Genomic DNA, 27869 nt, shown 5'->3' with positions numbered 1-27869 from the left:
TATTTTATTATTATACTATATACTTTGCAATAATTAATTTATATTAACATACACATACAACAGAAGATCTACAAAAGAAAATAAAATGAAAACGTAATTTAGCAATGGAAAATAAAAATGGGTATAACCAAAGGCGAATAAAAGAAACAAAAGACGAAAATATATTAATATTTATTTGTTCAAATTGTATGACGAAAATAATTACACCATGATAAAAACGAAAACCACGTGATAGATGGAACTACGAAAGACAAGTTCGTCAAAATAAATTAACTTAATATTGCTGAAGAAATAAGTAGCACCAATGTTTTTTTTTACTGATAAAGCTCGTATTACTGTACAAATACATTACAATGACAAACTCGTCCAAATATGAATCCTTAAATAAAATATATATCAAACTAGAAACAAAAATAAAAATTTAAAACATAAAATATAAGTAGAAATTATCGATATTCCTATGAATATTTTAGATACAAAATAAAAATTTATGCTGTGCAAAATAATTTTTTCCTTTGAGTAAACACTAGGCAGTGGTTATAGAAAATTACAAAAAAAAAACATTTGGATAAAACAATGGATTCCAGTAAAGTCAAACTTCTAAAACTATATAAAATAATCATTAAGTCTACGTAATAAATTAAAAAAATAATGTAACAAAAAAGATAGTTTTCACTATGTTAAAAATAGGACTCAAGTGTTTGCATTTGGAACTATTTCGGCAAGTGTGGGTGCATTATTTATATAAAATAACGCATTAGTTTTCCTTAGCTCATAAGATCACATAAGGTGGGTTATTCAGTTGAGATAGACAAGTGAAATTCTGGCAAGGATTATTTTTAAGTAATTATGAATAATAGCTGCCATCATCGTTTTAACATAACCAAATAACATAGCCTCGTAGTGGATTACATTTTACAAGACATCTAAATCTATTGTTTAAAATAAAAAATACAAAAGCAACAATTTGTACTGAACCAAAAATACTTTGTTATCGCATAGCGTCAATTTGAGCAACATAGAAAGCATGTTAACGTAACTAGCTCTAACCACACCGACTACGTGAGTAGTATCATATGACAACATACCTACCTGATCAGTCCTCTCTTCGTGACTACTAGTTTTCTACCGAATAGAAAATTCACTCCATTGTAAACAACACAATTTATGCCTATAATATTATAAATAACTTAAACTAATCTTTACTAATAACCCGTGTTGTTACTTTGCTACTATTAAACATAGTTTATTCTTCAATAAAGTTTGAATAATTTTATATAATAAAGTAATAAGCATCGTTGCTGATATCACCATAAAAGGTACGCTTTAAGGTAAAGTCGTAGCATCATCAATTTATTGTAGTTTAGATTAACGAAATGTGGAAATATATTTGTCCAATATGTGCGGCCATAATATTGGATACAGATTTATAATAGAAACTAAGTACTTGTAACAAATATAACAGAAACATAATAAGGCATAAGGAAAGCGTATTATTAACTTTTATAACATTTAAATCAACTCTACACGTTCATAAAAATCATTTTAAATATCATAACATTTTGATTAAATTGATCCGTTAATAATATGCCTTTACAAAAAGTCACAATAAATTAAAAAGGTATAAAAGAAAAAATAAAATAACGAATGGAACAAAAGCAAACAATAACATTAATAGAAAACATTCGGTTTAGCTTTAACTTTTATTATTTTCTTTAAAGATTCTAAAAATAGTAATTAACACCTTATTGTATACGATCGTATTTCTTTCAATAACAAATAATTCTATGTCGTGTAGCTTTCGAATCTAAATTTGTCTAAACTTTACACTTTGCATTTGCTATTGTCTATGTGCAAATAACAAAAAATATGGAGTCAACATTTGGCTAAGAACTATGTTATATAATTTAATAATATTTTGCGTCAAATTTACTGTGTCATGTTAAGATAAAATATTTATTTGTATAGTTTTATTTAAAAATACTTACGAGAGGTGTAGAACGGTCTAATTTTTTACTCTCACTTCTTGATTGGAATTTAAACTGCTGCAATCTATTCTTAACCTAAGACCGAAAATTATCTACGATTCGAAAACATTTTTCAATAATAAGAACTTCGTACTGTTCTATGACTTTGTTATCCAATAAACAATTGTTTAACAAAACCTGCATTGTAATTTTTTAACCAAAAACTTTATCTTTCAAAAATATGTCTAAAGATTGGCTCATTTTGTCAATCGCTTTTATAACAAGTCTGACAAATAAATCTTTTATTATATGAATATTTCCATCACAAAACAATAAAAAACCTACACATTTATCTATAAATGTCGTTTAGGGGTGATTAGTTAAAAAATGCTGCGTCTTCTTCTTTCGAATGTGAAATCAATGATGACAGAAAGTGAGAAATCAGTGTTTAACTGAACACCCGCTAAGCAACGTTTATAATAAAGGCCGTCAATCGACTTGACTCAATTGACAAAATGGAGCTTTTGATTATTGTACACCTATTTTTCATCAACTGATTTTGAAATTAACCTAGTTATATATTATTAAAATGTTCATATAATATGTAAAAATTCAGCTAGTTATGACTTGAAATTATTGTTGAAACACCTCTCTAAGTTACAATAGTCAATATTAACATTACAATAGAAAATAAATAATCATTGTAATTAGTTTAATGCCATAATTAATTATATAATTTATTCTCTGCAAATTTGATAATTTCCCTACAAAATTTTAAGAATTTAATATATTTTGTAATATTATAAGCATATATATTCTTTAACAATGAAACGGCTGATGAATAAATCTATTTTAAATCTGTGTTATAATAATGTTAAAAATATGTCAATATATTATAATCTGTAATGTTATATATATATAATGATATAATATATATACATATAGCATCTGCTCATAAAATTCTCATGTATACATATAAAATGTCGATAGCTGCACATTTTCTGAAGCCCCAATGAAAACAATTTGTTTTTTTAAAGATAAAAATAATAAGGGCAACACAAGATGTTTTTTAAAATAACAATATTAACAAACAACATACACTTTAGGGGACATTTTTTAATGTCACATCACATGTGACGTCGCCTTAAGTTTAATTTAGCACCAATTGATGATATAGCTTTAATTAAATAATGTTCCATCGATATAGAAATAAGATATTCTAAATAAGATATTTCTCATTAACATAAATATACATTTCATAATTGTTTATAACAAATACAATAGAATTTATACTTTATTTGTATAGAATTAAATGAAGGAACTCTGAAAGGAGAACGTTACCTGGTTTTAATTAAGGAAATGTTAAAGGAGTTCAATTTTACACGTTTTAAGTTTAGGCACTGGCTAAATTGACTATCTTTAAGTATTTCGAAACATCCAATAATAGCCTCACCTTTTAATATATCTAAATTTCCCTTTAAGTACCTATCCATGTTCAAAGATAAATTTTTCATATAAAGATTATGAAAGGTACAATAAATTCGTTTATATGAATTCAACAGTCTTAACATTTTTAACAAGGCGAAGAAATCGCCTCGATTTTTTTATATTATGTTTTTTTTTTTTTATATTTACGAGTTGTTCCGATTTTTCATATAAAGTGGGAAACATGAGATGATATCCCTAAATTTAACTATAAACATCGTATTTAACTACTTGGGCCTAGAGGTTTCTATAATCCTAAGGAAGCTTCTTAAAGTAGATTGTAAACTTTGAATAATGAAAATAAATAATTATACATAATATTCTTTGAAATTTCTTAGTCACCTAGTAGTCGATTTAACTTATTAATATACAAGTAAAGGCACACTAATAGGCAAGCGTTCCCTGGACCTACTACGTATTAAATTGGAAACGGTTTGTTTTTGGGTCGACAACGTAATGTTAAAATTTTATGCTTTGTCTACACTTGTAACCTGCAGTCGTCCAACGTCACGACTCGCTTGCATTGTTTTGTTTCCTCACAAACTATAGCCCCGCAACGTGTATAAGTGTAAACTTGGCTAAGAGACTAATATTTTTGACAATGTATCCGAATATTTTTTTATTCAAATTTTTATTCAACAACTGAACCGATAATGTGTTGCTATCATTATATGGAAGACTACTTTGCCTCTAAATTTAACTAAATAATTTAATAAGTACGATTCCCTAATATATATTTAAGGCATTTTGATTTCTACTAAAATAGAATTTACAAATCATCTCATGGTTCCAGTATTTTTAAATTTTTCACAAAGCACCTTGCTAAAATCACTTTTTACAACAAACATTTCGTCGTTTAAGTATTATTTACAAAACTAAACGATAATATTTTAACTTTCATACAAGTTATAAATCTGCTATAACATGAAATTGGTAGGAGAGTTATTTAAATTTGATTGTTACATATAACGTCCCTCTTTATATCGTTTATATATATATATGTTTCCCCCTACGGTTATATTAAAATATTGTCTTTGACAGATACTTGTTTACAGAAGGTACATAATTGACCTATAGATATATGTATGTAAAGTGTATAAATATACATGCATCTCGATAACGAAAGAAGAAAAATGGAAAATAGTAGTTACTCTTTTACTACTGATGAAGCTGCGTACATTTTATGGAACTGAACCTACGCTACCTTTTTATCAATGAGATTTATTGTAAGCTATTCTATCTTCTTCGGCCATCGTGTATTATGGTCTATTTTGAATAGAATAACGTTTACAACCAAACATTTCAACATCGATAAACTATTTTAAATTAACCTTAACAAAATCTACAAATTAAAATCATAGCCCGTGTTGAGTTTTACTTCGGAGAAGTTTTATTGTAAATTATAAAACTAAGATCACTAATAAGGCAAGTTAAATGAAAATGCATTTCACACCACTACTGAAAATGGCCTTAGTTAACCTTTTTTAGAGCATAGCCTCTCTTCAGGAAATATTAAATAGTCAGAACCTTAATAAATATAATTTATACTAATTTTAAGTTTAAAAAAGGCTCCGCCATTGGTATACTCGTAAAAATAACTTCTAAACTACACTAACTAATTCAGTTCAATGAGAATTGCGTGTAATCGAATAGACTACGTTTGAATTAACGATCACCGTGAGTAGTTACTTTGTACCCTGAAATTTTTGTAAGTAATAAAATTAAGTAACAAGTGAGTGCAAAATAACAAGTAAATTATAGAAATTTTCATAAATCTCTTTGAAGTTCAGCACTCTGAGAAACAAATGGAACAACATAAATAAATAGATTAATATAACAACAAACGACTTTTGTCGCTTAAAATACCAACAAACTTATTGTTATATCGTGAAACTTAGAACTCGAACGCCTATTCAATTGCAATCTACACTTTAAACGCTATTAATGAATTCATAATCTAGTTTTCCTTATGATTGAATTAAACATTAAATCAGATCTTTTAAAATAATATTTTTAATTAGCATATAACGCCTCTTTTGTCTAATTAAGACTCTTGCTTTGCCGTTTGCTCATTGGCATTTGGCTGATTTTTGTGAATGATTTTTAGATGGGCTATCATATTATCCTTTCGAGTAAATTCTTTAAAGCAAATCGGACATGGAAAAACTTTGACGTCTTTTTTGTGGGAGGTGACATAATGTCGACAGAAATTGCTAATGTGAGTATAAACTCTTGCGCAAATTTTGCATCTGAATACATTTTCACCTTCCTTGATACAATAGTCCCGTACAGATTCGTTAGTGTCCTCGTGGTAATTGCCAACGTTACCGATGTTATTTTTTCTAATAGGCGACGGGAATATGCGATGCTCCCAATTAGTCTGCGCTAAATCGGAAACTTCGTTGTTGGCCATATTCAAATTATTTTGTTCTAATTCAGCCGCGAACAATTGAGTAGCAAGCGCAGGCATGAGAACGGTCTCAGGGGGGAATTTATCGAAGCTGTTAAGAGCGGGATTCAAATTAGACAAACCGGAGAGTTGATTGAATAGGCTTCGAGCTCTAAATTTAGACATTTGGGGTAGTAATTTTTTACTATTCTTTGGCTTTAAATTACGACCTAGTCTTGTTTTGTCATCTGCATCCTTTACCGGACCATCCCGAGAGTTAGAATTTTCACGGCTTCTGTCTGGGTTGTATTTGTATTCGATCGGCTCATTATATTCGTCAGTAGTTTCAGAAGTAGGCTCCTGTTTGATAGATCCATTTTCAATAGACAAAACCGGACCATTCGATGGAAAACTATGGTGAGTTTCCTCTTTTGGTTGTTTTTCTACATCTGAAATTTGACAATATAATGTCTTACTTTCTGAATAGTCTTTTATACATTTAAGGTATTTGATGAAAAATAAATTGGAAATATTTTAGCACGTAACTTCTAAGAATAAAAACTATAATATTTCCAATTAAGCCTTAAATGAAGGAAAGCTATTGGGAATAAGCCTTGTTTGTTTTCCCGTTTCTCATGTAAATAATATATTGAGTTTTAAAAAATTATAAGAGTGAAAATATATTGCTCAAACCATTACCACACCGAAATTGCCCCTGGCCATTCCTCTAATAGCTCTCCCCGAAAGCAGAAAAGCAAGCAATAGTTATGTCTTGTAGAAGTAATAAGCATTTCTTTTCTCGAATATGTACGTCATAAAAATTTGAGAGATTATCACTTACCCCTTCAGAATAAACTTTAAATAAATATAATATAGTTATTTTAATTACACTTCACTTTTCACTTGTTACATCCTAACATCAAAGCTTATATCCCAGTAGCTTTTCTCTTTTAAAATTTCGTGATATTTTAATTATCTTAAACGGTGTTAGGTAAATGGAAAGGAAGATTAAAATATTTACAAAAGATAAGCGAAAATTATCTTATTTTCTTTCACGATAATGTACAATTGACATAATTTTTCGCTTTATTGATTTGATCTAATGAAACCGATTATTTCGTTCAAAATATCAAAAAAAGGATAACTTAATCTAATTATTTCTACAAAGAGCTAAGGACGAAAACTTAAAAATAAAGTTCTAACGTCACGTACCTGCTGATTCAGAATCTTTGCCAGATGTAGGAGCCTCATTCGACTGAGCGTCGTCACCTTCGTCGATCATTAGCGCCTCTCCACCATCTTCACCGCCCGATGTTGCCCCATCTTCCGCGTTAAATCCATCCATTGACATTTTCACCTCTAACATTTCTGGCGAGCCACGTAGTAATTGATCTCCCGCTCTGTTTGAAGATGCATGTGATGCAGATTCCGGAATAAATTCACCAGGTGGACTGGCGGCTGCGTTTAAGGCGTCACTCGAGCTGCCACTCAACTTTCTGGGTCGACCTCGTTTTCGCTTCGGTTGCATTAAAGCATTGCCCAATAAAGGCATCAATAAATTAGGGGGTGCTCCTCCGCTAGGAATACCAGATGCCGGCCTCTTTTGATGTACATAAGGATGTATTCTGTGTAATTGAGGCGGAGAAGTATGTGCAGATGTGTTAGTCTGTTGTTGTTGAATTAACGAGTTAGTTAATGCAGGTATATCGCATTTTTCCTCGTTCACTTCTGTTAGTCCTTTTATTCTTAAACTCTCGGCAACTTTAAGGAATGCGGTCAAACGTTCTTGGTCGACGCTGACTTCTCCTCTGTACATAAAATCCAGTAAGCTTTTCATATCAGAGTATGGAACATCCTTTAGAATAACAATAGGATGTTTCTCTTGGTGATTAACAAAGAGAGCTTGAAAGTATGGACTACAAGCCGATAAAACCATTTTATGTGCTTTAAGCAATTGACCTTCTACGGCCAGAGTTACGTCAGTGAACGTTTCTGCGTGTAGTAGCTGATCAAACACTGACAACATATTGGTCTGGTGGTTGTTCCACCTCAAACAAAATCTTTGCGTAGCCATTTTTACACTTTTTATCTTTCTCCAAAAGATATGATAAATACCAGTCCTGCCTTAGAAGCTATCAACAATATTTCAATGATGTATACATAAGTATTCTCTCTTATTTCATGAACAATACAACAAATCTTTAACAATGAATAATGTTTACTTAGTAGCCATCTTTAATTTGTTTCATAGTGTTAGTGCTTTCGTTGTGATGGGCGCAGGGAGTTCTGTAAAGGAGAGACAATATGTTTAACAATCGACAAATTAAAGTGCATTTAAATCAATAGCCAAACAAATTTGATTTCTAAATGCGTCCATTCAATAATTCGCCGATATGAGTAAGAAATATAGCAGACAAATGTTAATGAATTATTTTAAAAATTAAGAATAAAAAAACAAATCAGAATTAAAGACATCTTATATTCTCCATATATGAATAATTCAATTTTAAAATTTATTCATGTGAAACTATTCAGTCAAACATTGTAATTATAATGCAATTATTTTGTTGTTGTTATCTTGTAAACATTTAAAATATAAACTCTATAATGAAAAGATTTGCTATTGCGATAAAGTTTCGTCAGCACATTCGACAAAACATTTAAAATTTCTAAATCACGAATATCATGTATTTAAATTATAGAACATAGACAGAAAAAGAAACAATAGCGCCCAACAAAATCATATAATTTTACTGTAGATTCATTAATCAATTATAATAAATCGAAAAAGAAAAAAAATATACACATTTTATTAGGTTGTAAATTTAGATTTTTTTGCAGTAGTTTAATAATTCCAAAACAAAATACAGAGTTCAAGGGTATAAACGATAAAAGATAATAAACATTTTATTTAAAGCTAGTCGTGAATAATCCAGTACTTAGATACTTCGTAGATTCAATCAAGGTTAAAAAAATCGAGGGCGCCTCTAGCGGCGGGAGGCGACTCTGTGCATCGCCGAGCGCACTGCAGTAGGAAAACATTATACGTGTAAACGCTAGGTATATATAATCATCATACCTACAAAAAACGTTACTATCGTATGCAAAATACATCACCGTTGAAAGCTTACATGAACGATACACAGATAAATTAAGCCCGCGAAAAAACAAATCGTAATATCCGAAATCCTATTAGAATCCAATTAGAACCTGTGGGAATTTATTAAATCCTTGAAAACATTACATTTGTTCCACATCCACAGGTGCTGACCACAAATGTTATCGCGGTATAAACGGGCGCACGAATTATTACTACGCACCCAGTCGAGCGCGTTACATTACGTCATCACAATGGCATTATTACCTACGATATACACATTAATTCAACCGATACGATGAGATAAGAACAGTTTGCGAATAATTATATCACTGCACTAACATAAGAAAACATACCACACGTATCTGCACCACAATCAACTCGACCCTTTTATGGGAATGAGGATCAGCCCTTCCGCCATAGTCCGAGTCCGCGTTTACGTCGCACCCCGCTCACCCGACGACTGACGGCCGCAGCCCGCAACCCCGCGCGGCGAACACCGACTCGCTCCGCTACTCGAATATCTCTCACAAAAAATACGTCGTCATCATCGAAATGGCGGCAGCGGATATATTCAGCGCAGGGTGCACGGTAAAATATTGATTTATTGAAATTTATTGATTTACTCTCCTGCAACCGAGATCGCCCTTGCGCTACTGGGAAATAATCCGACGTTACTAGACATTATTGGGGTAGCTAGTTTATATTTGCCAGTGATTTTTAATGACCGGGATATACCGTATTAGCAATTACGTTTTACATTTGCATGATAGGGGCGAGGCCGGTACCTATAACAGATGACTAATCCTATTTATTAAATCGACTCTTACAAAAAATATTATTTAACGTGCCACATGTCTTATCTTAAATCGATATTTTTTAACGGGTAAGGTATTTTTAAAAGCCACGCGTTTAAAAATAAATATAGGATAATCAATATAAAAATAAAGCCTTCTCATCTTCTCATTGCTCACATTTCATTCTATAATGTATAAATGTTTAAAAATAAAATTCAGTGACTAATAAAACGACATAATGTATTACATTAACTTCATCACCGACGTACCTTTACATGTACATATTCAAGGGATGAGTTTTCCACGTGAAAAACATCAATCCATTCGTGTTGTCGCCATGTCAGCAGCGTTCTCTGTCTCTGTTGCGCGCGGGCGGGGTGAGTTGGACGCCTTCCTATCGGCGATCGCCGCCGGAGATGCCCGATGCTCCACCACTTTTCGCAACCGAACGCACGCGATACCGTACGGAAAATAGACCGCGGGGCGCACTGTTATTTATTTATTTTTAATTAAAATTCACACTTTAAAAACACTCAAACGAAATAAATCCATTTAAATTAACTGTTAGTATTTAATTGTCCACTTCGTTTATAGCATTTAATTTTTATACATTTTAATTTTACTTTTCAAGGGTTTAAGGATAATTGAACGTAAAAGTCCGCGCGCGATTTGTGACTCGGAAGTGTTTTTAATAAAAATGGCCTGCCGCCTCGGCGGGAGGAGTGGCAATGGGCAATGAGGTCGGTACCCTCTCTCTGGCACCCGCGCGCGCCCCTCCCTGCCGCTCCACTCCGGCACAGGGTTAGAAAGTTACAAAAGTGAATCGAGGAAAACGCTTAACGCGCAGCAAAGCATTAACGTCCTGGATGATGGGAACGGATTACTTCGTCAGGGTAGGGTTCAGATTAAAAGACGGCTACTACTAGCCGTATAACCCACGTGCTCTGATTTTGGTTTTTAAATACGAAATAATAAACAGATATAATTAAACACACGCAAATGATTGAAATATCAATTCAAATAATTTAAATGCAGTTTGCCTCTACTGAAAAATATCGATATACTTAAGCCGTACCTATTTTTTTAAAAACGTTCTCCATAGATATATAGTTTAGATATAGTTTAGATAGATAGTTTTAAAATTAAAAACTAATCATTATATTTAGATAATTTTTTATTTGGTTAGTGCATTACATACGAGTATCATAAGCACTCCTGTCAGGGGTGGCACGTTACATCGAGATCAAAAGTATTGAAACGCGTTTATCACAAATTTTATCTCTAACCTATCAACGAAAATAGGGTATATCATTCATTGACATGACATTTAACAGATTTCAATTCGTTTCGCTATCCTATCTGGCATTCACGTGATTTTCCGAAAATAAAACAACAAAAAGTTATGTGATTTGTTTTTTTTAATTATGTTTTATTAGTATTTAAAATATTATTCTAATTTTAGTACATTTTAATGTTTGACGAAAGTACTTAATATTAAATTACGTTTAAAATTCCATTGCATAATGTTATAATTAAGTATCGACATTAATTATTGTTACGATTAAAATATCAATTAATAAATAAATATTAGTAAATGAGCCTCAACTGACCTTTATTTTTTATTATTTTATCAATTACGCAATATCAAATACCTACTGTATTTCAATTGTCATTTATTTCTATAATAACCCAAACCTTTTAAAAATTAATAAATTAATTTAAAATACATTTCATAACTATTATTATTTATTCTGTCTTACTCGGTTAAGTAGATATATAGTTTGTAAAAAGTAAAAATTATACCTAAATTGAAAAAAAATGCTTAATCAAATCGAAAATATACTTTATATATATATATATATCAAATCGAAAATATACTTTATATAAATATAATTTTCATTACTAGTAAAGACCAAAACGGAATTTAAATACTAATTGTATTCTCATCTACGAACAGCTTTGAACACAACCACTTTAACTTTATATCAATTTCATAAACCTCTTTTAAAAATATACCCAGCATCTTCTAGAAAATTCACACACAAATTAATAAATTGTATTTATAAGAAAAGTCAGTCAGTAAGTCAAACCGTAAAATTTAATACTTTTTTTGTATTAAAACCTCATTTTTGACCGTACTTTTAAAATGCGAACCCAATTATGATATTTCCGTAACAACGAAAACTCGGAAAATAAAAGCTTTTGTATCGATTTCGAGCCGGCAAGAGTAATTCAGTGGCGACCTGACCTAGGTTATCGTGTCACTGAGCTGAAGTCCTTACCCAGAGCTGACCTAGTTTTCACGAGGTTGGTGCATAAAGGTTTACACTTTCCGAGTAATAAACGTGCCCTGAAATCCTGGATACTGAAATTATGAGCCATACGTAAAAAAAGTTTACGAATCATTTGTTTATCTAAAAGCAAGTATTCTTGTATTAATAGAGAAAACATATGTTTGTATAACCTGTGCAAACATGCATCAATATACATCTGTATTGATACTCTATAAAGTTTTTTTATCCAACTTCAATTATATATTTGAATACTTTTGATATAATATATCATATTTATAATATTATTTTAACTAAGAACATGAGACAGTATTTTTTAATCAAAGCTAAATCCGATATTTCTATTGTATGGAAGGTGTGCCACCAAATGTTAAAGTCGCGTCCTCCCACAAACATTGGCAACGCCAGTAGTGTTATGTATATTGCAATTTTGTTGCCAACCATATACTTAAATATGTTTTGCATTTGTGGTTATTTTAAAATATTGAAAATGAGCAGTTAAGTCATTCCAAATATTTAATATAGAATATACACCAGTTATTTTTACTCTTAAGTTTCCAAAATGTATTATCCTCCTTCATACAACTGTTTGTAACAGCAAAAAGTGGTCTTATTATATTTTTATTTTAAGATCGTAATAGTCTCTAGACTAATTTTATAAAATGAGTAATCAAAAACAGTAATAGTAAACGTGGTGTGAAATACCTAAACTTTGGGTGTCCGAACGTCCAATGAATAAGCGGAATCTTCGTAACGGCTTACAGAGAGCTGTGGATAACTGTTAAAACTACGAGAGTGGTAAGAGCTGCGAACAAAAAGAAATCCTTTAGCTTTCTAACAGACGTGTGCACTCTCATTCGGTACGGGAGACGATTTCATCTTCACCCAATATGTCTTTGCACTGTCGCCGCGTTTATCTTATTTACCCGTCATTTGCAAATGTTTTTATTTCTTAACCGACATAAAAATAGAATCTTGATTTTCCTTTTCCCCAGAATACCTGTATATAACAATGTGATATTTTCATGAACAACACAACATGTATAAATTTACTCTTACGTCTATGGAAGGTTTTATTAAATGTATAATGGATTAAAGTACTATTCTTATGTATAGACTTATGAAAGTTACTAGCGGCTTTTTAGTTAAACGATTTCTTTTATTTTGATGTAATTTTGATATGATTCGAAATAAGACGACGCATCATTGTTTCACTCTCCTTCTAAACAAGGTTTTCTAAAGTCGTAATATTTAAGTAATTGGCTGATGAACCGGATTGTTTAAAAAAAGTTGTGTATGCAATCGTATTTGTCTTCTGATTTTTAAATGGTGGTGAAGTCAGTAAGATCGAACATTTCTTATAACATTGATCTCAAACTGATGATATCTCATTAAATATAATAAAATACGTTGAATCAAATAAATCTAGTAATCACCGTGACGACCTTTATACCACTTTACTATACTACTTCGTCCATTTTTGTAGAACGCTGCTGAATATGATAAAGATAACACCTGTTGACTGACTTTAATTAATTAAATTTATACAAAAAATGTTTTGAATCTTAACAAATAAAACCGTTTACATTTTTACCAATTTGGTTAATAAGGTTGTATTTCAGACATCCGCTAGACATATCTTAAACTTGAACATCTCGTCTACATTCCGCGACCATTAATTTTGGACTGGAAAAATTAGATGCAATAGTGGGAGGTAGAAGGGCCCGTCCTGCTAGATTTGAATCGGTACGACTAACGGTGAGGTTTCGGTTCATTGACTCGATTCGGACGCTCAATTTTCGCTGGGTACTGTTAGAGATTTAACAACAACAGATCATACTCCGTCGATAGATACGTCCCGAGGCGATGTCGTGGCTGCAGACGATCCTTCTCTTATCTAGAGGAAATTGTATATCGTATTATTAGTTTGCCGAAATCATTGTTATAATTAAAAGAGTTGAAATACTTATGTACCTTTTATTTTTGATAAAGAATAGGACTGACTTCATCTACTATCAAACACTTCCTGTCAGTGTTAAAAATGTACGTTAGATTACGTTTGTGTGCTGATTAGCAAATAGATAATAAGCTGATGAATCATTCATTCATTTATTTGAGGAAACTCTTTTTTTTATTTTTTCTTTGATATTTTTTTGAAAACAATAATATAAATTAAATAAGCATAAGACTGCGTAAATATTATTACAATTGTTTCAGGTATATCTAATTTCCTTAGATACATTATCGTGTGCCGTAATATTAGTTTATTTAGTATGAACCGTTCGTGTTATAGCCATGTCGATACGACACAAGTATCATATATATACTTGTAAAGCGTGTCATGAGGGAGTGCCTCGTCCTGTCGCTACCAACTCCCAGTTCTCAGAAGGGCGCGGGTAAGACTAGTGAGAGCCAGACCTTATCAAACATCCAGCCATGCATTCCTATACATTATCGACAAGTCAGATATATTACGGTACAAATTATTGAACTTAAAAAAATATATTCGAATATATTTCCTCGTGAAGTATGCTTTGTTGAATCAAATTACGGATGTTTTTGAGGCTGAAATATAGCGACCTGAAGGGGGTTATGTGCTTTACTACTTTGCCCCGTATGTAGGTCAAGAGCCGCAGAATGCAAAATTTATATTAATGTATGTTCGCACACGCGCCCTCGGTTATTTTGAAGAAAATGCAAATGTTTTATTACATAGATGTGCCTTATTTCTACTCATTTCACTATAATGAATTTACATGAATCACCTTCATTCATTATTAAATTTGAATCATGCTTAAACTATTACTTAAATGCCTTATAAGTTTCCATTGCAGTGATTGATATTATAATGGACGTTATCAGAAAATCCGGTTTTAGCAGAAAATCATCATTAATTTTACAATCATCTAGATTACGTTTAGTTACCAAGTATTTAATTAGCATATTAATTATTGTTAACGCATCATTTATAAATATTTTTGCATTATAACTTGCTTATTATAAAATTTACAATCTTTCTTGTGGCTATTTGATCATTTGGCCTCTATAAATGACGTTATTTTTTTATAAGCCATTTAAGTTAACCTATTAGTATGTTTGAGTCAGATCATATAAGTAAATTTAAAACCAGTTTCATCTAACAGATTGCGCTCAAATTTTACATACACTTTATTTCGGGATGATAATATAAACAAGAATACGTACTTTTTACAGTAACTATTATTACTATTAATAAACATATTTTTAAAATTATGTATTACAATAAAATATACTGAATTTAATTGAGTGATACATATAAAATCACTATTATTAAAACATACGGTCTTACAATTGACAAAATAAAATATTTTTTATTCAAATATGCTTTAATAATAAGTAGGTACTTTGAACCCATTATTGTAAAAGATGTTTATTATTATTATAAATTTAATTAAATCAGAAACATTGTTTTAATTATAAAAACTCTCCTAGTTTTCATCAATTAAATAGAAATATATATAAAAATATTATTTTTTATGAACGAAAACATTAATTTTCTAATACTAATTTAAAGCTTTTAACTTTATTAATTAAAGATAACAATTTGCTTACAAAATATTTAATATTTCTATGCAAAATTGTATAATAGTGTTAAAGTTTCTGTTACTACTGTTCATATTATGTGTTTTGTACACATATACAAAAGAACATATAATAATATGTCAGACATATTGTTATTTTTTTAATAAATCGTAATAAGATTATATACGATCATATGGAGTCTTAAGCCACCTGACAGACGATACAATACCGATCCCCGTTAGCGAGATATTCCGTTACTACGCGGATGAGCTCAAATTCTATCTCACGATAACTCGACATTTGCCGGTAAATCGATTAACCCTACCAACCAAGGCCTACTGATAAATGTTTAAAAAAATGTTTAAAGAGAAATTTAGTAATAGGTTATTACGAACATTTCAAAAATAAACCAACTACATGGATAGACGTTAGGAACTTTATAGTCCTTTAAACGCACAATTTTTTCACCTTAATTAATCTGTTTTTTGGTGACAAAAATTCACAAAGTAGCATTCACGTAGTTCTGAGATAAACACAAAAGGTAACTAGGATTGTCTGTTTTTAAGAAATTACTAATATTCCCTTCCAATTAAGCGTAAAGTTTGTGGGTACAACATCGTCCAAGGGGTCAGAATTGAACCAGCTACTTTCACATCGCCAGCTGGCCCTTAAGCCGTTGCACTATTAAGGAAAAACTTAATAAGCAAATCACTTCCAACTTGTCAGCAATTATTCCGGTAACTTTGATTAGAACGAACTTTTATTTTTATCTTTACCATATGTTTTTTATTTAAATTATACTTATTTGTTTAATTCGCAACCTATATTTTATCTAAAAAATATAAAACGTTTCAATGTCATTATATATTAAATACAAGTGAAAGGTGGTGAATATAGTCCATTGAGGGGAACCATTATATACTTAAATAAATGAAATACCATTTTATATTTTAAGTATATAGAAAGCATGGAAAATGTAGATCTGATGAAAATAATGCAAAAAATCCAGTAAAGCTTTGTATAGAGCTGAGCTGATTTGTCTTAATGTTTATTTATTATTTTTCCTGATACATATAATATTTTGTTACATGCTTCATTGATTCGTATACTTTTGCTTATATTCGAGTAGTTCTATTTTTCAAAACCAATAAGAAGCTTTTTCAAAACAAAAATAATTGTCATTATTTAAATATTATGTTAAAGTATTTTGTTACTTTTTATAATGTGATACAACGCGTTTAATAATAATTGGAGCAAGATGAATACAGAGTCGCATGTCGAGCACGACAAACCTGCAATATTGCATTATTTTATGTTTTGTATATCTACTACGATGTATGTATTTGATATTGTTTGTGATATTATCAAACCTTTATATTTAATACTCTTTCAATTCATACTGCATAATAAGGAAATACTCCTTAGTAAGAAGTAATTACATAGATAACGTTATGAAAAAAATTAGAATTGAGTTCATTAGGGTATCGGCAAGATGGCGAGGCACGGAGCGCGCGCTCGCAGGCGCGGGCGCGCCCGAGTGGTTGAGATTGCGTAAGCACGGGGCCGATTTCTAGCTGATCGGCTCCCACGCCGCAAGGTCAACCTTCGGGGACTGCTCCCACTTGCCATACACGTATCGAAAATTCGAGATAATTTTAAAATTATTTTGATGATCGCAAAACTTTATATTATTCGCGTCGTCCTTAAATATTAATTTTAAATTGGTATAAAGTATTACAATAATTCACTCATTCCACATAACGACAAGCATTATAACAAAATAAGATAAAACATTAATATTAATACAAATTATTTAAATTGAATTGTCTTTATTGAAGGAAAATTTAAAATAATATGCTAATGAAATCCATGAAAGATAAATTTTCCACATTACGTTATTTACACTTGTTATTGGGTCCGTAAACTAAACCGACGCTCATCTTCCTTTTCCAATTATGACTTCCTAGTATTACTTTCACGCGTTTTAATTATGTACTACGTTACGAACGTAGGGTAAATGTAAAAGTTCGAATGTATGCAGTCTAGTTTTAGTACCGTTTTGTAGCCGTTTTATGATTCGGTGTGTTGATCAAAGGTTTTAATCATTCCTACACGTTGCGCTGCACAAATGATGTTCATACAACACATGTTCGTGTATGTAAGTATACTTAAATAGATAATCTGCGCAACCACCATCGTGGCGTGAGACCTTGGGAGGCGACGCCTACCTACTTCATGTTAATATAGCTAAGTACGTTCGCACACAGAGGAAATCTATGTTTTTTTAAGAGGCCACAAGTCGCAAAGTTTATAAGATCGTTGTTACGGTTATGTTGATTTGAAAAATCACAATGTACGTGGATATTGTTTTTATTAAGTTATTTATTTATTTGGTTAAACAGAGTACGGTTACGCCTACGCGATTTCGTAGCGTATCAATGTTTCAATTTAGTTTTTAATTTCTTTACAAACCCCATAGAATATAGAAATATTTTTTTGCTTATATTTAGTATAACTCAATTAAAATATACTTTGTAGAAATTCAATGCAGATATTTATTAATAACAAAATGTAATACTTATTAACTTTTCGTTTACATCTTAACATAATTATATCAGAAAACATGCACATTTATAATTTAATATATTATTTATAATATGCCTTATAAGTAGGTGATTCTATATTCGTCATTAAATATTGTAAACAGGAAATTATATGAGTGGATTCAACGCGAAATAGCGGTAACATTGCGTTCTCAGAGCCTCCGGCGACAAAACAAATGAAAAAGAATGATCAGACGGCAAAAGATAGAAAAAAGTGGGTTCCTTTTCTCCTACGTTTCCACGGTGTCGAGTGAGAGATGAATGTGAATAGAATAGGGATCCATGAGAACCAACATACACCTAGGCCTATTACATTATTTATCTAAGAAATATAAAACATAGTATTTGTAATTTGTACTAATTACTAGGTATTTACACTTAATGTACTCGTTTAAAATGTTGATTCCATACAAAAAAGTAATATTACTATATGCTTAGCATTTTTATTAGTCGTCTTATAAATTAAAAACTGAGATTTTATTTTTTTTATATGCTAAAATAATGAAAGATCAAAATTATTTGTAAAAATGTTAACTTTGTTATATAAACTATTCCTTTTTTACATGTACCTGTTTATGCAACACTTTATCTGTTTGTTTGTCTAGTGTGTCATAGAAAAGGACAGAGGTTTTTTGATAGGCGCTTCGGATGGCATAGTGCGGCGCGCGCGCACGTGAGAATGATCCGCGGGAACGGTATAGAAATAGTAAACGCGGAAGGTTAGAGAGAGAAGATGAATGTGAAATTAGGGTGGTTCCACGTGAGGTCAATGACTCTCCGCGACACGCGTGTCGGTGATTTTTATAATTTAGATTTTGGGATAAATGTCCATCACTAAAAAAAACAAAAAAGAAGGTTGATTCCGATTTCAATTTTATTGTTAATAACATGCAAGTTGTGTCAAAACTCGCTAATTAATTTAGCTTAAAAGCCTTTTAAAACAGTAGTAATACTTTTTAATATTATATAATAAAAAAATAATCGATAAGTATTTATTGCAATTTGCGAATCGATTTATTATGATAATAAAAAACAATAATAATTCGCGCCATTAAGTAATTTTAAATTCAAGTTGCATAATGTTTTATGTCTAGTTTCAATCCGTTGATGTCGTCTGTCCGTATACTTGATTGATTACTAACATCAGAATGTACGTTGAATAAACGAATGTCAGTTTGTTTAATTTTAAAATAAGTCGATATTTTATACATCAAAACATGATGGAGTGAACTTTAAACATTTCTAAAATCACTATAAGGATACTAAACGTTCGAAGAGGAAATAATTAGGAGTTTTTTTAATTTAATAAAATTGTATGAGACTTTATATTTTTAACCTTATTACATTATGAATTATTTGAAGAGTATTTTAAGTAGGTTTCGTAATAAAAAAATTATATTTGAGTTTACGGTTGGAAACCTTATATTTAAAATAAAATTTTATGCTTTTTTTATATTTACTTATGAAAATGATCGTGCCCATACGAAATATAATGAATAGTTTTTCTATATCTCAGAATAAAGCCATACGTCATAGCTTTTTATAAAACAGAGTATTTCCCGAGAGAGGTTTAAAATATTGAAAATCAATATTATTCAAGCGAAACCAGGGCGGGCCATCAGACGTAGTACGTAGATACGTAATAACGTTGAATGTATTCTGTAAATAAAAATATATTCTGCACTGCTTGAAACTGATTTGAGTAGTTTACTGTCGCATGTAATTACAGGCATAAGGGACATAACATCTTAGTTCCCAAGGTTGGTGGCGCATTGGTGATGTAAGTGATGGTTAACGTTTTTTACAATGCCAATGTCTATGGGCGTTGGTGACCACTTTCCATCAGGTAGCCCATATGCTCGTCCGCCTTCCTATTCAATTATATTAAAAAAATATATAAAAAAAATTCTTTTTTCGAAATGCTTTTATCTTAGTCTTTTAGACGACACTTGTACAGGCAATATTTAACACACTTATCCTTTTCGATTAAATATATCGCTATATCAAAATTGATTATTATCAATTGGTTATCGCCATTTCGTAGAAACTACGAGGAAATTAAATGGCAGATGAGAAGTTATTTTGAATCATTTATGCTCACATGCACTTAAATCAAATCAAATTAAATCAAAATCGCTATTCAACATAGAAGCATTATACTTTCTAATTGATTATCATAAATCTACCACCGTATGATGATTTGATGACCTGATTCAAAATGAAATACCTTAGACCTGAGAAGAACCAGCGAAAGAAGCACATCGGGATATATCATAATCATTACATAGGATAATGTATTGCGAATATTATTAATAAAACACAGTAGTGTGATTAAAAAACAAGCAGTATTGTAAACTATGCATGTAATTCGACAATTTTTTAACAATAAAAATGCGTTAATACGGTCTATCGTTGAAAACATTTTTTTAAATCGAATTTTGGTCAAACGGCAAAGGTAAGTATTCCATAGACAATTTTATAAATTACCTATATAAACATTGGGTTATTGGCATGTTAAATTTATAGTTTACTAGATGATTTTAGTGAGTAGACCTTACTCAGAAGATTAGATTATAGGATTTATAGAGTTCAACTATTGAGCTTGAATTTAGAAGATAAAAGATAAACGAATATACGGTTAATTTTTTCAGTGCTCCCTCATCATCATTATTTGTTATTTGATTTAAACAATTAATTTGTTGTTTTTTTTTTTTTCAAAAGAATATGAAGGCTATTATGAAAATCTCTGATAAAAAATAATAAGTGACAGTTGATCACATTCATACGTTAATAGAAATCGTAAGCAAATAATAAAACAGGCGTTATAGGTTGGTTCCGGTTTGCGATACACAATTTATAAGGAAAATAGTTTTTTTTTTTTTCAAATATTAATGATACAGTAATTTTTTCAAATATTACCTGGCCTAACTTTTATCTGGCCTAGCTATATATGCGAATCCTTAGAAAGAAAAAAATGTTATTATGTTTCAAAAATCATTTTGTGATTGATTAATAACTTCAGGAGTCATAAACACAAAGTAACTTATATTTGAGATCTAAATGTAGACAGCAATTGTAGTGTTATGAATAGCTTAGTGTAATATTTTAATAAAGTCGATTCATTATTCTATAAAAAAGAGAAAAGTAGGATCTACTATTTTCATTTAAACGATTGGCTGTTGATTGATTTGATTGATGCTTGTTTAAATCAACTGCAAAATTCATGAGGATATCACACATTAATAATCAAATGAAGTCAACGAGTTTGCTTATATAATGATTTTGTCATCGTGTTTCACAAACACCTATTTTATGATAATCGTGACCTTCGCGTCAGATGTACTTTTATCATCCCCAATATTAAGCATATATTTATCAAATACAGTGTCACCTTTTAAATTGCACATGTAATTGAATTCGTTAAAGAGAATAAGTGTGCGAAGTCAGCTTCGATAATTTCGCAACACATTCAAGTCATTAGTAAGCTAAATCAGATAATTTCGAAGCACTTAAATATGTAAATGCACTTGTAAATGTAAGTATTATGTATTATCGAATATATTTAATCGAAAATATTTTATTTAAATACGGAAATATAATACACCGGATACCTATTATAAGAAAAATTTACTTTGATAATAATCTTATTGAATTTCATCTTTATTTAATTCTACTCTCAAAATAAACCATAGCTTATTGAATTTAAATACAATCATATGTCACGATTTCTAAGATACAAAAACAAATTATGTAATAAAAATGCAAAATATATACAATATGCAGTATATTATCCTCGCGCAAAATACTCGCATATTGTCGCAATACTATATCTGCATTACTTTATAATTAAAAAAACTCAAACAACATACAGTCAAGGTTATAAAACTCGCGCGAACAGCTTGAATATTAAGTAAAATAAGATTTTAAGTGAAACGGAAATAGTCAAAATCTTCGGTCCCCCATTAAAGCCTCTTGAATTCCGCCTTTCTCCATCGGGCCGGGCCATCGGCTCCAATAGTTTGGGAGCATAGCCTTGGTTGCGCAAAGGCAAACGCTTCCCACACGTGTGCATCAGAAAGGCGCACTCTACGAACCGTTATTTTTCCTACTTCACAACAAGTATTACAGCGTCATTCATATCGTAAAAGTAGGAATGTTTAATTAGAGAAAGGGCGCTCACTGAGTGAGGATTGAGAGACGTTATTGCATTATTACATTGACGTGACAAATCACGAATCCCAGTAATACCCTTTAGCTAAATTATTGCAGGGCTATCTACGTAGAAGTAACCAGGTAACCTATGAAGACTAAAGTTTACTTTTGTATCAAACTTTTGTTATCTTTGCCATACCTATAATATTACAATAATTATTGATTGATGTATTTATGATCGTGTTTTATTTTTAGAAACATAGGACATATAATTAAGTATGTATAGGTTTAGGTAGGCACTACAAATTACTTGCTTTTAATTAAATGCAAATTTATTTTTTATTTTAAATTGTACTTATATTGAATATTAAGATCTCTCGAAGTATAATAATCTACATGTTAGTTTTGAAGGGATAAATCTTAGATTCGATATGTATCAACATAACTGATAATATCATATCGTACAACCCTGAGTCGCAGACGAGTTGCGCGGGCGACGTTTAGAGGCCCCACGGGTGAGCTGCGCCCGAGCCGCTTTCCCCCCGCCCCTAAACCCCTCACCACACGCGGGAAAAATTGTACCTGAACACTTATGTCGCTGTGACCGAGAAAATTCCGTGTAACAATTGATTTGCATGCTACTGTCTTGCTCTCAGATATATAATTTCCTTACTTAGTCATTGCCAAGTTAACATGTAGGTATGTTATTTACCATGCACATATATTGATGAATATATATTATATATAAAGTAAGTACCATTAATAATGAGCTATTAATTTAACTATAGGTACCCGAGTTATTATAATATTATGTTAGTAGTTTTTATAGGTTCCTGAGCTTATCGTTAAAGGAAGAAAAAAAATACCTATTTTAATACTAGTTAACTAGTTAGCCTTGACTCCAGGTAATTTGAGGAATAGATTCACTCACACAACGAGAACTCACGCTACGCAAATTGAATAACGTTGACAGTAGACAATTTTTTAACGTACCATTATTTTTTATATTATATATTGAAATCAATGGTAGTATTTTGTTGTTCATCTACTTTGAAGCGCTGGAGATAGATCAAAACATCTTCACGCATATCAAAATTATTAAACGGTTGCTTCGCAGTTATTTTGTTCACTATGGTGAATGTAATTTGCCGCTGCCTAATCATTACTAGTCGGACATCATATGCAAATTTATAAAACATTTATATACAAATTGAATGATTTATTTATTTATCAAAATTACAATTTTATCAATATTATTTATGAGATTAATTTGTATTATGATTATGTTTTATCATCTTAATAAATATTCCTCATATCTTTAAAGTAAAGAAATATAATTATGATAAATATTAGATTTCATTATTAAATTCCCATTTGGAAAAAAATGTAATGGTTCCAAGAATTCCAAAGTCCGCTACGATTATGTATTTTTAATTATAAACTTAAATCAATCCAAAATGTGATAGAGAAATCTGTGTACATGTATTATGTGTTTGTGTAGTAGGTTTACGTATGTGTGTGGGTGTAAATGGAAACAAAACTGGTGATAGACTTTATATAAATACCATACCATGGCTTTATGCAGGCTGCCGACCACTTAGCTGGTCTTAGAGGACATCAATTACTGTACCTCCTAAAAAACAGTACGTACTTTCTAATGTTGTGATCTGCTTCGTAGGTAGTGAGCCAGTGTAATTGCAATCACATGAAAAATAATTATCTGTTCAAGGATGTTTTTTCTTAGAATTGTAATGTCTTGACCATCACGTGGCCCATACGATAGTCTTGATTTTTATTTTAAAAATTATATAACTTATATTAAAGAACTTATCTGATGTCAATTATCTTTAAAGCTTTTACTCTACTTCTTATTTGAACTATTTACATAATTTATTTATATGTTAAAAATGCATTAAAACTATACAAATCTTATTCCTAATAATAATGTAAATGTAAAGTTGATAGTAATATCACCACCCAGATGAATTTCTAGAACTTATGTATAAAACTCACTTCAATAACTTTGATTACGTAGATACAAAATTCACATGTCGCGCAATGAAGCACATTCAAAATTGATAAGAAAATATAAATAAGATTTGGACGATGTAGGTATCATCAAATCGTAAGAGTACAGGACGCGAGGGTCGAAACGTCCTACAATATCAGGGGGTCATGGGTCTTTCGATAAGCGCTCTCCACTCTACTAACCTTATAGAGCGATTGTAAAGATACCACTGCACTCCGCTCGTTAGCTGACTTGCACAGATAATCAAGGTTAAGAGTAGTTCAGTTTTATTCTATTCTTTTTTTTATTTAATGTAATTCCCTGTATGTTTTACATTATTCTCATCTGATAATTATAATCTGTGTATTTTATGAACAATTTAATTTTATCTTCAATTGCGGTACTGTTTAAATTTAAAAAAATGCATATGGACAAGTTTTTAGTTTTATAATATTTATATTATAAGAAAATTGGTAATAAATATAATTTTGAGGAAATAACAATTAGATAACTATTTAACTATTTACTTTCAAGATTTGTTTACAATGAAAATATTTACTGAATAATAATAATAATCTTTTCTCTAAATGAAAAAAAATGGTAATAATATATCAAATTAAAAAATAATTATATTTAAAATAAAAACAATAAAAAAACCGTTCTTGTTCCTTCGTATGTATTTTAATTTACTAATATTATATAAATATAACAACTTTGTAACATTAAATCTTATAGAACATAATAACAATATCCATTTAACGGTCCATCTGATCAACTTTAAAATATTGTAATAAAAAAGCTAATTCAAACATAATAAAGGAAAAACGAATGAGTGAATAAAGAATGTAATCATTAATAACATGCAACCTTTGTCATTTCTATATCCTCATAACAGTTATTTCAATAACAGTAACGGCCTGCTAATGTCCCACTGCTGGGCTAAGGCCTCCTCTCCATTTTGAGGAGAAGGTTTGGAGCTTATTCCACCATGCTGCTCAAATGCAGGTATGTAGAATACACATGTGGCATAATTTTAATGAAATTAGACACATGCAGGTTTTCTCACGATGTTTTCCTTCACCGTCAAGCACGAATGAATTATAAACACAAATTAAGCACATGAATATTCAGTGGTGCTTGCCCGGGTTTGAACCCAAGATCATCGGTTAAGATTCACGCGTTCTAACCACTAGGCCATCTCGATATTTCAATAATTGATTGTAAATTTTCAATATGATAGTATAATGCGTGTTCGTGAAAATATGTTGTATAGATTATTCTAGAAATGTTGCCGTACATACTACGAATGTAAGCAACAAGCATAGAGTTTCTATTATTCAACTACACAGAGTTAGTAGGTAATTATTTCGTAGGACAATGTATGTGATATATTGTACGATCACAGCAAGAAAACAAAATTACCAGATGTTAAATATATATTTGACTTTTTTGTGATAACCTTGGGTAATGAAATTTTCATCTTCAGGCATATTATGCAGCATCCAAACTAGTCAACAAGGCTTATGGGTGCCAAAACTATAAATAGATGTTAATACTTTTGTTGGAATGAATAAAATAAATAAATAAAATAAATACATAATTATAAACAACAATTATAGAAATATATTGGAATCCCGTGGAGTTTCTTTTGCTGGTTATTTTCAGGTTTGAGGTATTTCTTACCAAACTAGTGGTAGATTTTTGATAATCAATAAACTAATTTAATATACTTTTATATTGGTTTAAAAAAAAGCAAAAACATATAAGTATAGTTTAATGTAAGAATTTATTGGTACGTGCTGGTACCGGTCAAATGAAATTTTGACCGAAACAGATAAAGTAAAACGTGCTTTTGATAGAAAAGCAACCTTTTATGCATTAAAAGTCTATAAAACTGGCAATAAAACTAATCTAACTTATGTATTTAGTCACTTAGTCTGTTTACGTTAGGCTGATTTTTACGAAAAAAAAAAGCTATAACATACATTTAGTTCATACATCCTTGCAAAATAGAGACGACGGTATTACATTGTATGTAGAATTTTATGGCAGTGGCTAGCCTAGCCTCGAAATAATATGTCATTATTACTCTCAGTTAACTCTAAACTATGAAAGTCATAAGTAATCAAATTAAATATAATATGATGCTAATATGTAAAATAATACCAAATTTGTAATTACTTATTACAAAAAAAAACGTCGTAAGTTACGAAAAATTAACATCTACGAAAATAATGACATCAATATAGTCCAATTACCTAAAAGCCATCAATAAATATTACGAGAGTACTTTAAAAAATTGTGATTTTTCCATCAAGAAAAACATCGGAAACGAACATTTATTAGCGAGATTACGATCGGGGTCGCATCATTGAGAGGGCACGGGTTCAGGCCGGAAGTTAGCTAGCGAGGGTTCTATTTGATTGTGATGCAAATTCCTTATTTCCGGTGGGGGACGCTACAGGTGGGGGTCGCGCCACCGTCAATCACTGCTCCGACTACCACTCAATTGTGTAACAGATTGATGGTGAAATAGTCATCCTCTTTATCTCGTCTGTGATTTTCTCTTTTAGTCTATACCTAAACATGGTTCCTCACAGGTTCATTTCGTTAATGTAATATTTACTTAACCTATGCCTACGCTTACTTTTATTAAATTTATTAAAATTATTATCATTCGGTTAAAGTAAACAACTGAAAATAAAAATAAATTAATATGATTAGTTTTTAAAACCGTATACAAACTGTATACACTATTTAACAGCCAACATATACCATATAACTGACAAAACTCAGAAATGTAGATACATCAAATTTCATGAAAATTTACCAACCCAGGTCACCGGAGATGTCTCAAATCCAGGTGGCGACCGACTGCTTTAACGCCAATATTGTATCAAAAAATAAACTTGTTGACTAAGCAAAAATTAGGTTCATGACGTTTTCGATATATTTCCGAGGTAAAATGCTGAGACTTACGCTACAGTGAACGTATCTGTGCCTAAGAAATAGTTACAAATATGCATTTATTTAATAACTTTGTTTCTGAAATCTAAGAAACGTAATATAACGTAAATTATTTGACGGTCATCATCTGAATTGTGATAAATGTCTTAAAAAATATATTTTTAAGCTACGCAAATCCTCAAGTCACACTAAAAAATCATCATTTTTTTTTATGTATTCATTTTTAATTTAGTAAGCCAGCACAAAAATGCAGCTCCAACATTTAATGTGGAACTGGTTTAGTTGCCAGATTTGATGCTCAATGATGTCTTCCTGGTCGACTTCAGTCACGGCCATCTCTCTCAAAAGAGAAGAACCAATTGGATACTAAATATCATAGTGTTTGTACAAACAGAGATGCACTGTCTATTCAGTCACTCTTATTATTCCGGTGGGACAATAATCCCATACGACTTGAGAGAGTCCAAGAACCAGATCGATCGAACCTGGCGTTACGTGCTTTCGGAGGCAAGGGATTGTTAACACTTTCAAACTCGAGCTGCTATTGAGAGT

The 27869-nt window shown here is 30.8% G+C and overlaps 1 protein-coding gene across 8 annotated transcripts in view; it reads right to left on the bottom strand.

Annotated features, from left to right (window-relative positions):
• LOC126775188 (protein tramtrack, alpha isoform-like) overlaps window positions 1-27869 on the bottom strand; it is a 56955-nt gene that overhangs the window by 6413 nt on the left and 22673 nt on the right. Inside the window, exons 1-3 of one of the 8 annotated variants that reach the window (XM_050496992.1) lie at window positions 10005-10452; window positions 9295-9462; window positions 7054-8127 (exon numbers count right to left, since the gene is read on the bottom strand). In XM_050496992.1, the coding sequence (XP_050352949.1) occupies window positions 7054-7915 (862 nt within the window). In that variant the 5' untranslated portion in view covers window positions 7916-8127; window positions 9295-9462; window positions 10005-10452. Of the gene's footprint in view, window positions 1-155; window positions 6291-7053; window positions 8128-9085; window positions 9190-9280; window positions 9967-10004; window positions 10453-27869 lie in introns of those variants that run through there. The other 7 variants (XM_050497029.1, XM_050496996.1, XM_050497005.1 and 4 more) reach the window with 7 other exon arrangements.

The sequence above is a fragment of the Nymphalis io genome, chromosome 2, assembly GCF_905147045.1.
Source record: "Nymphalis io chromosome 2, ilAglIoxx1.1, whole genome shotgun sequence".
Classification (NCBI taxonomy): Eukaryota; Metazoa; Arthropoda; class Insecta; order Lepidoptera; family Nymphalidae; genus Nymphalis; species Nymphalis io.
The sequence above is the reverse complement of the archived record's forward strand: the minus strand, read 5'-3'. Positions and strand labels throughout refer to the sequence as shown.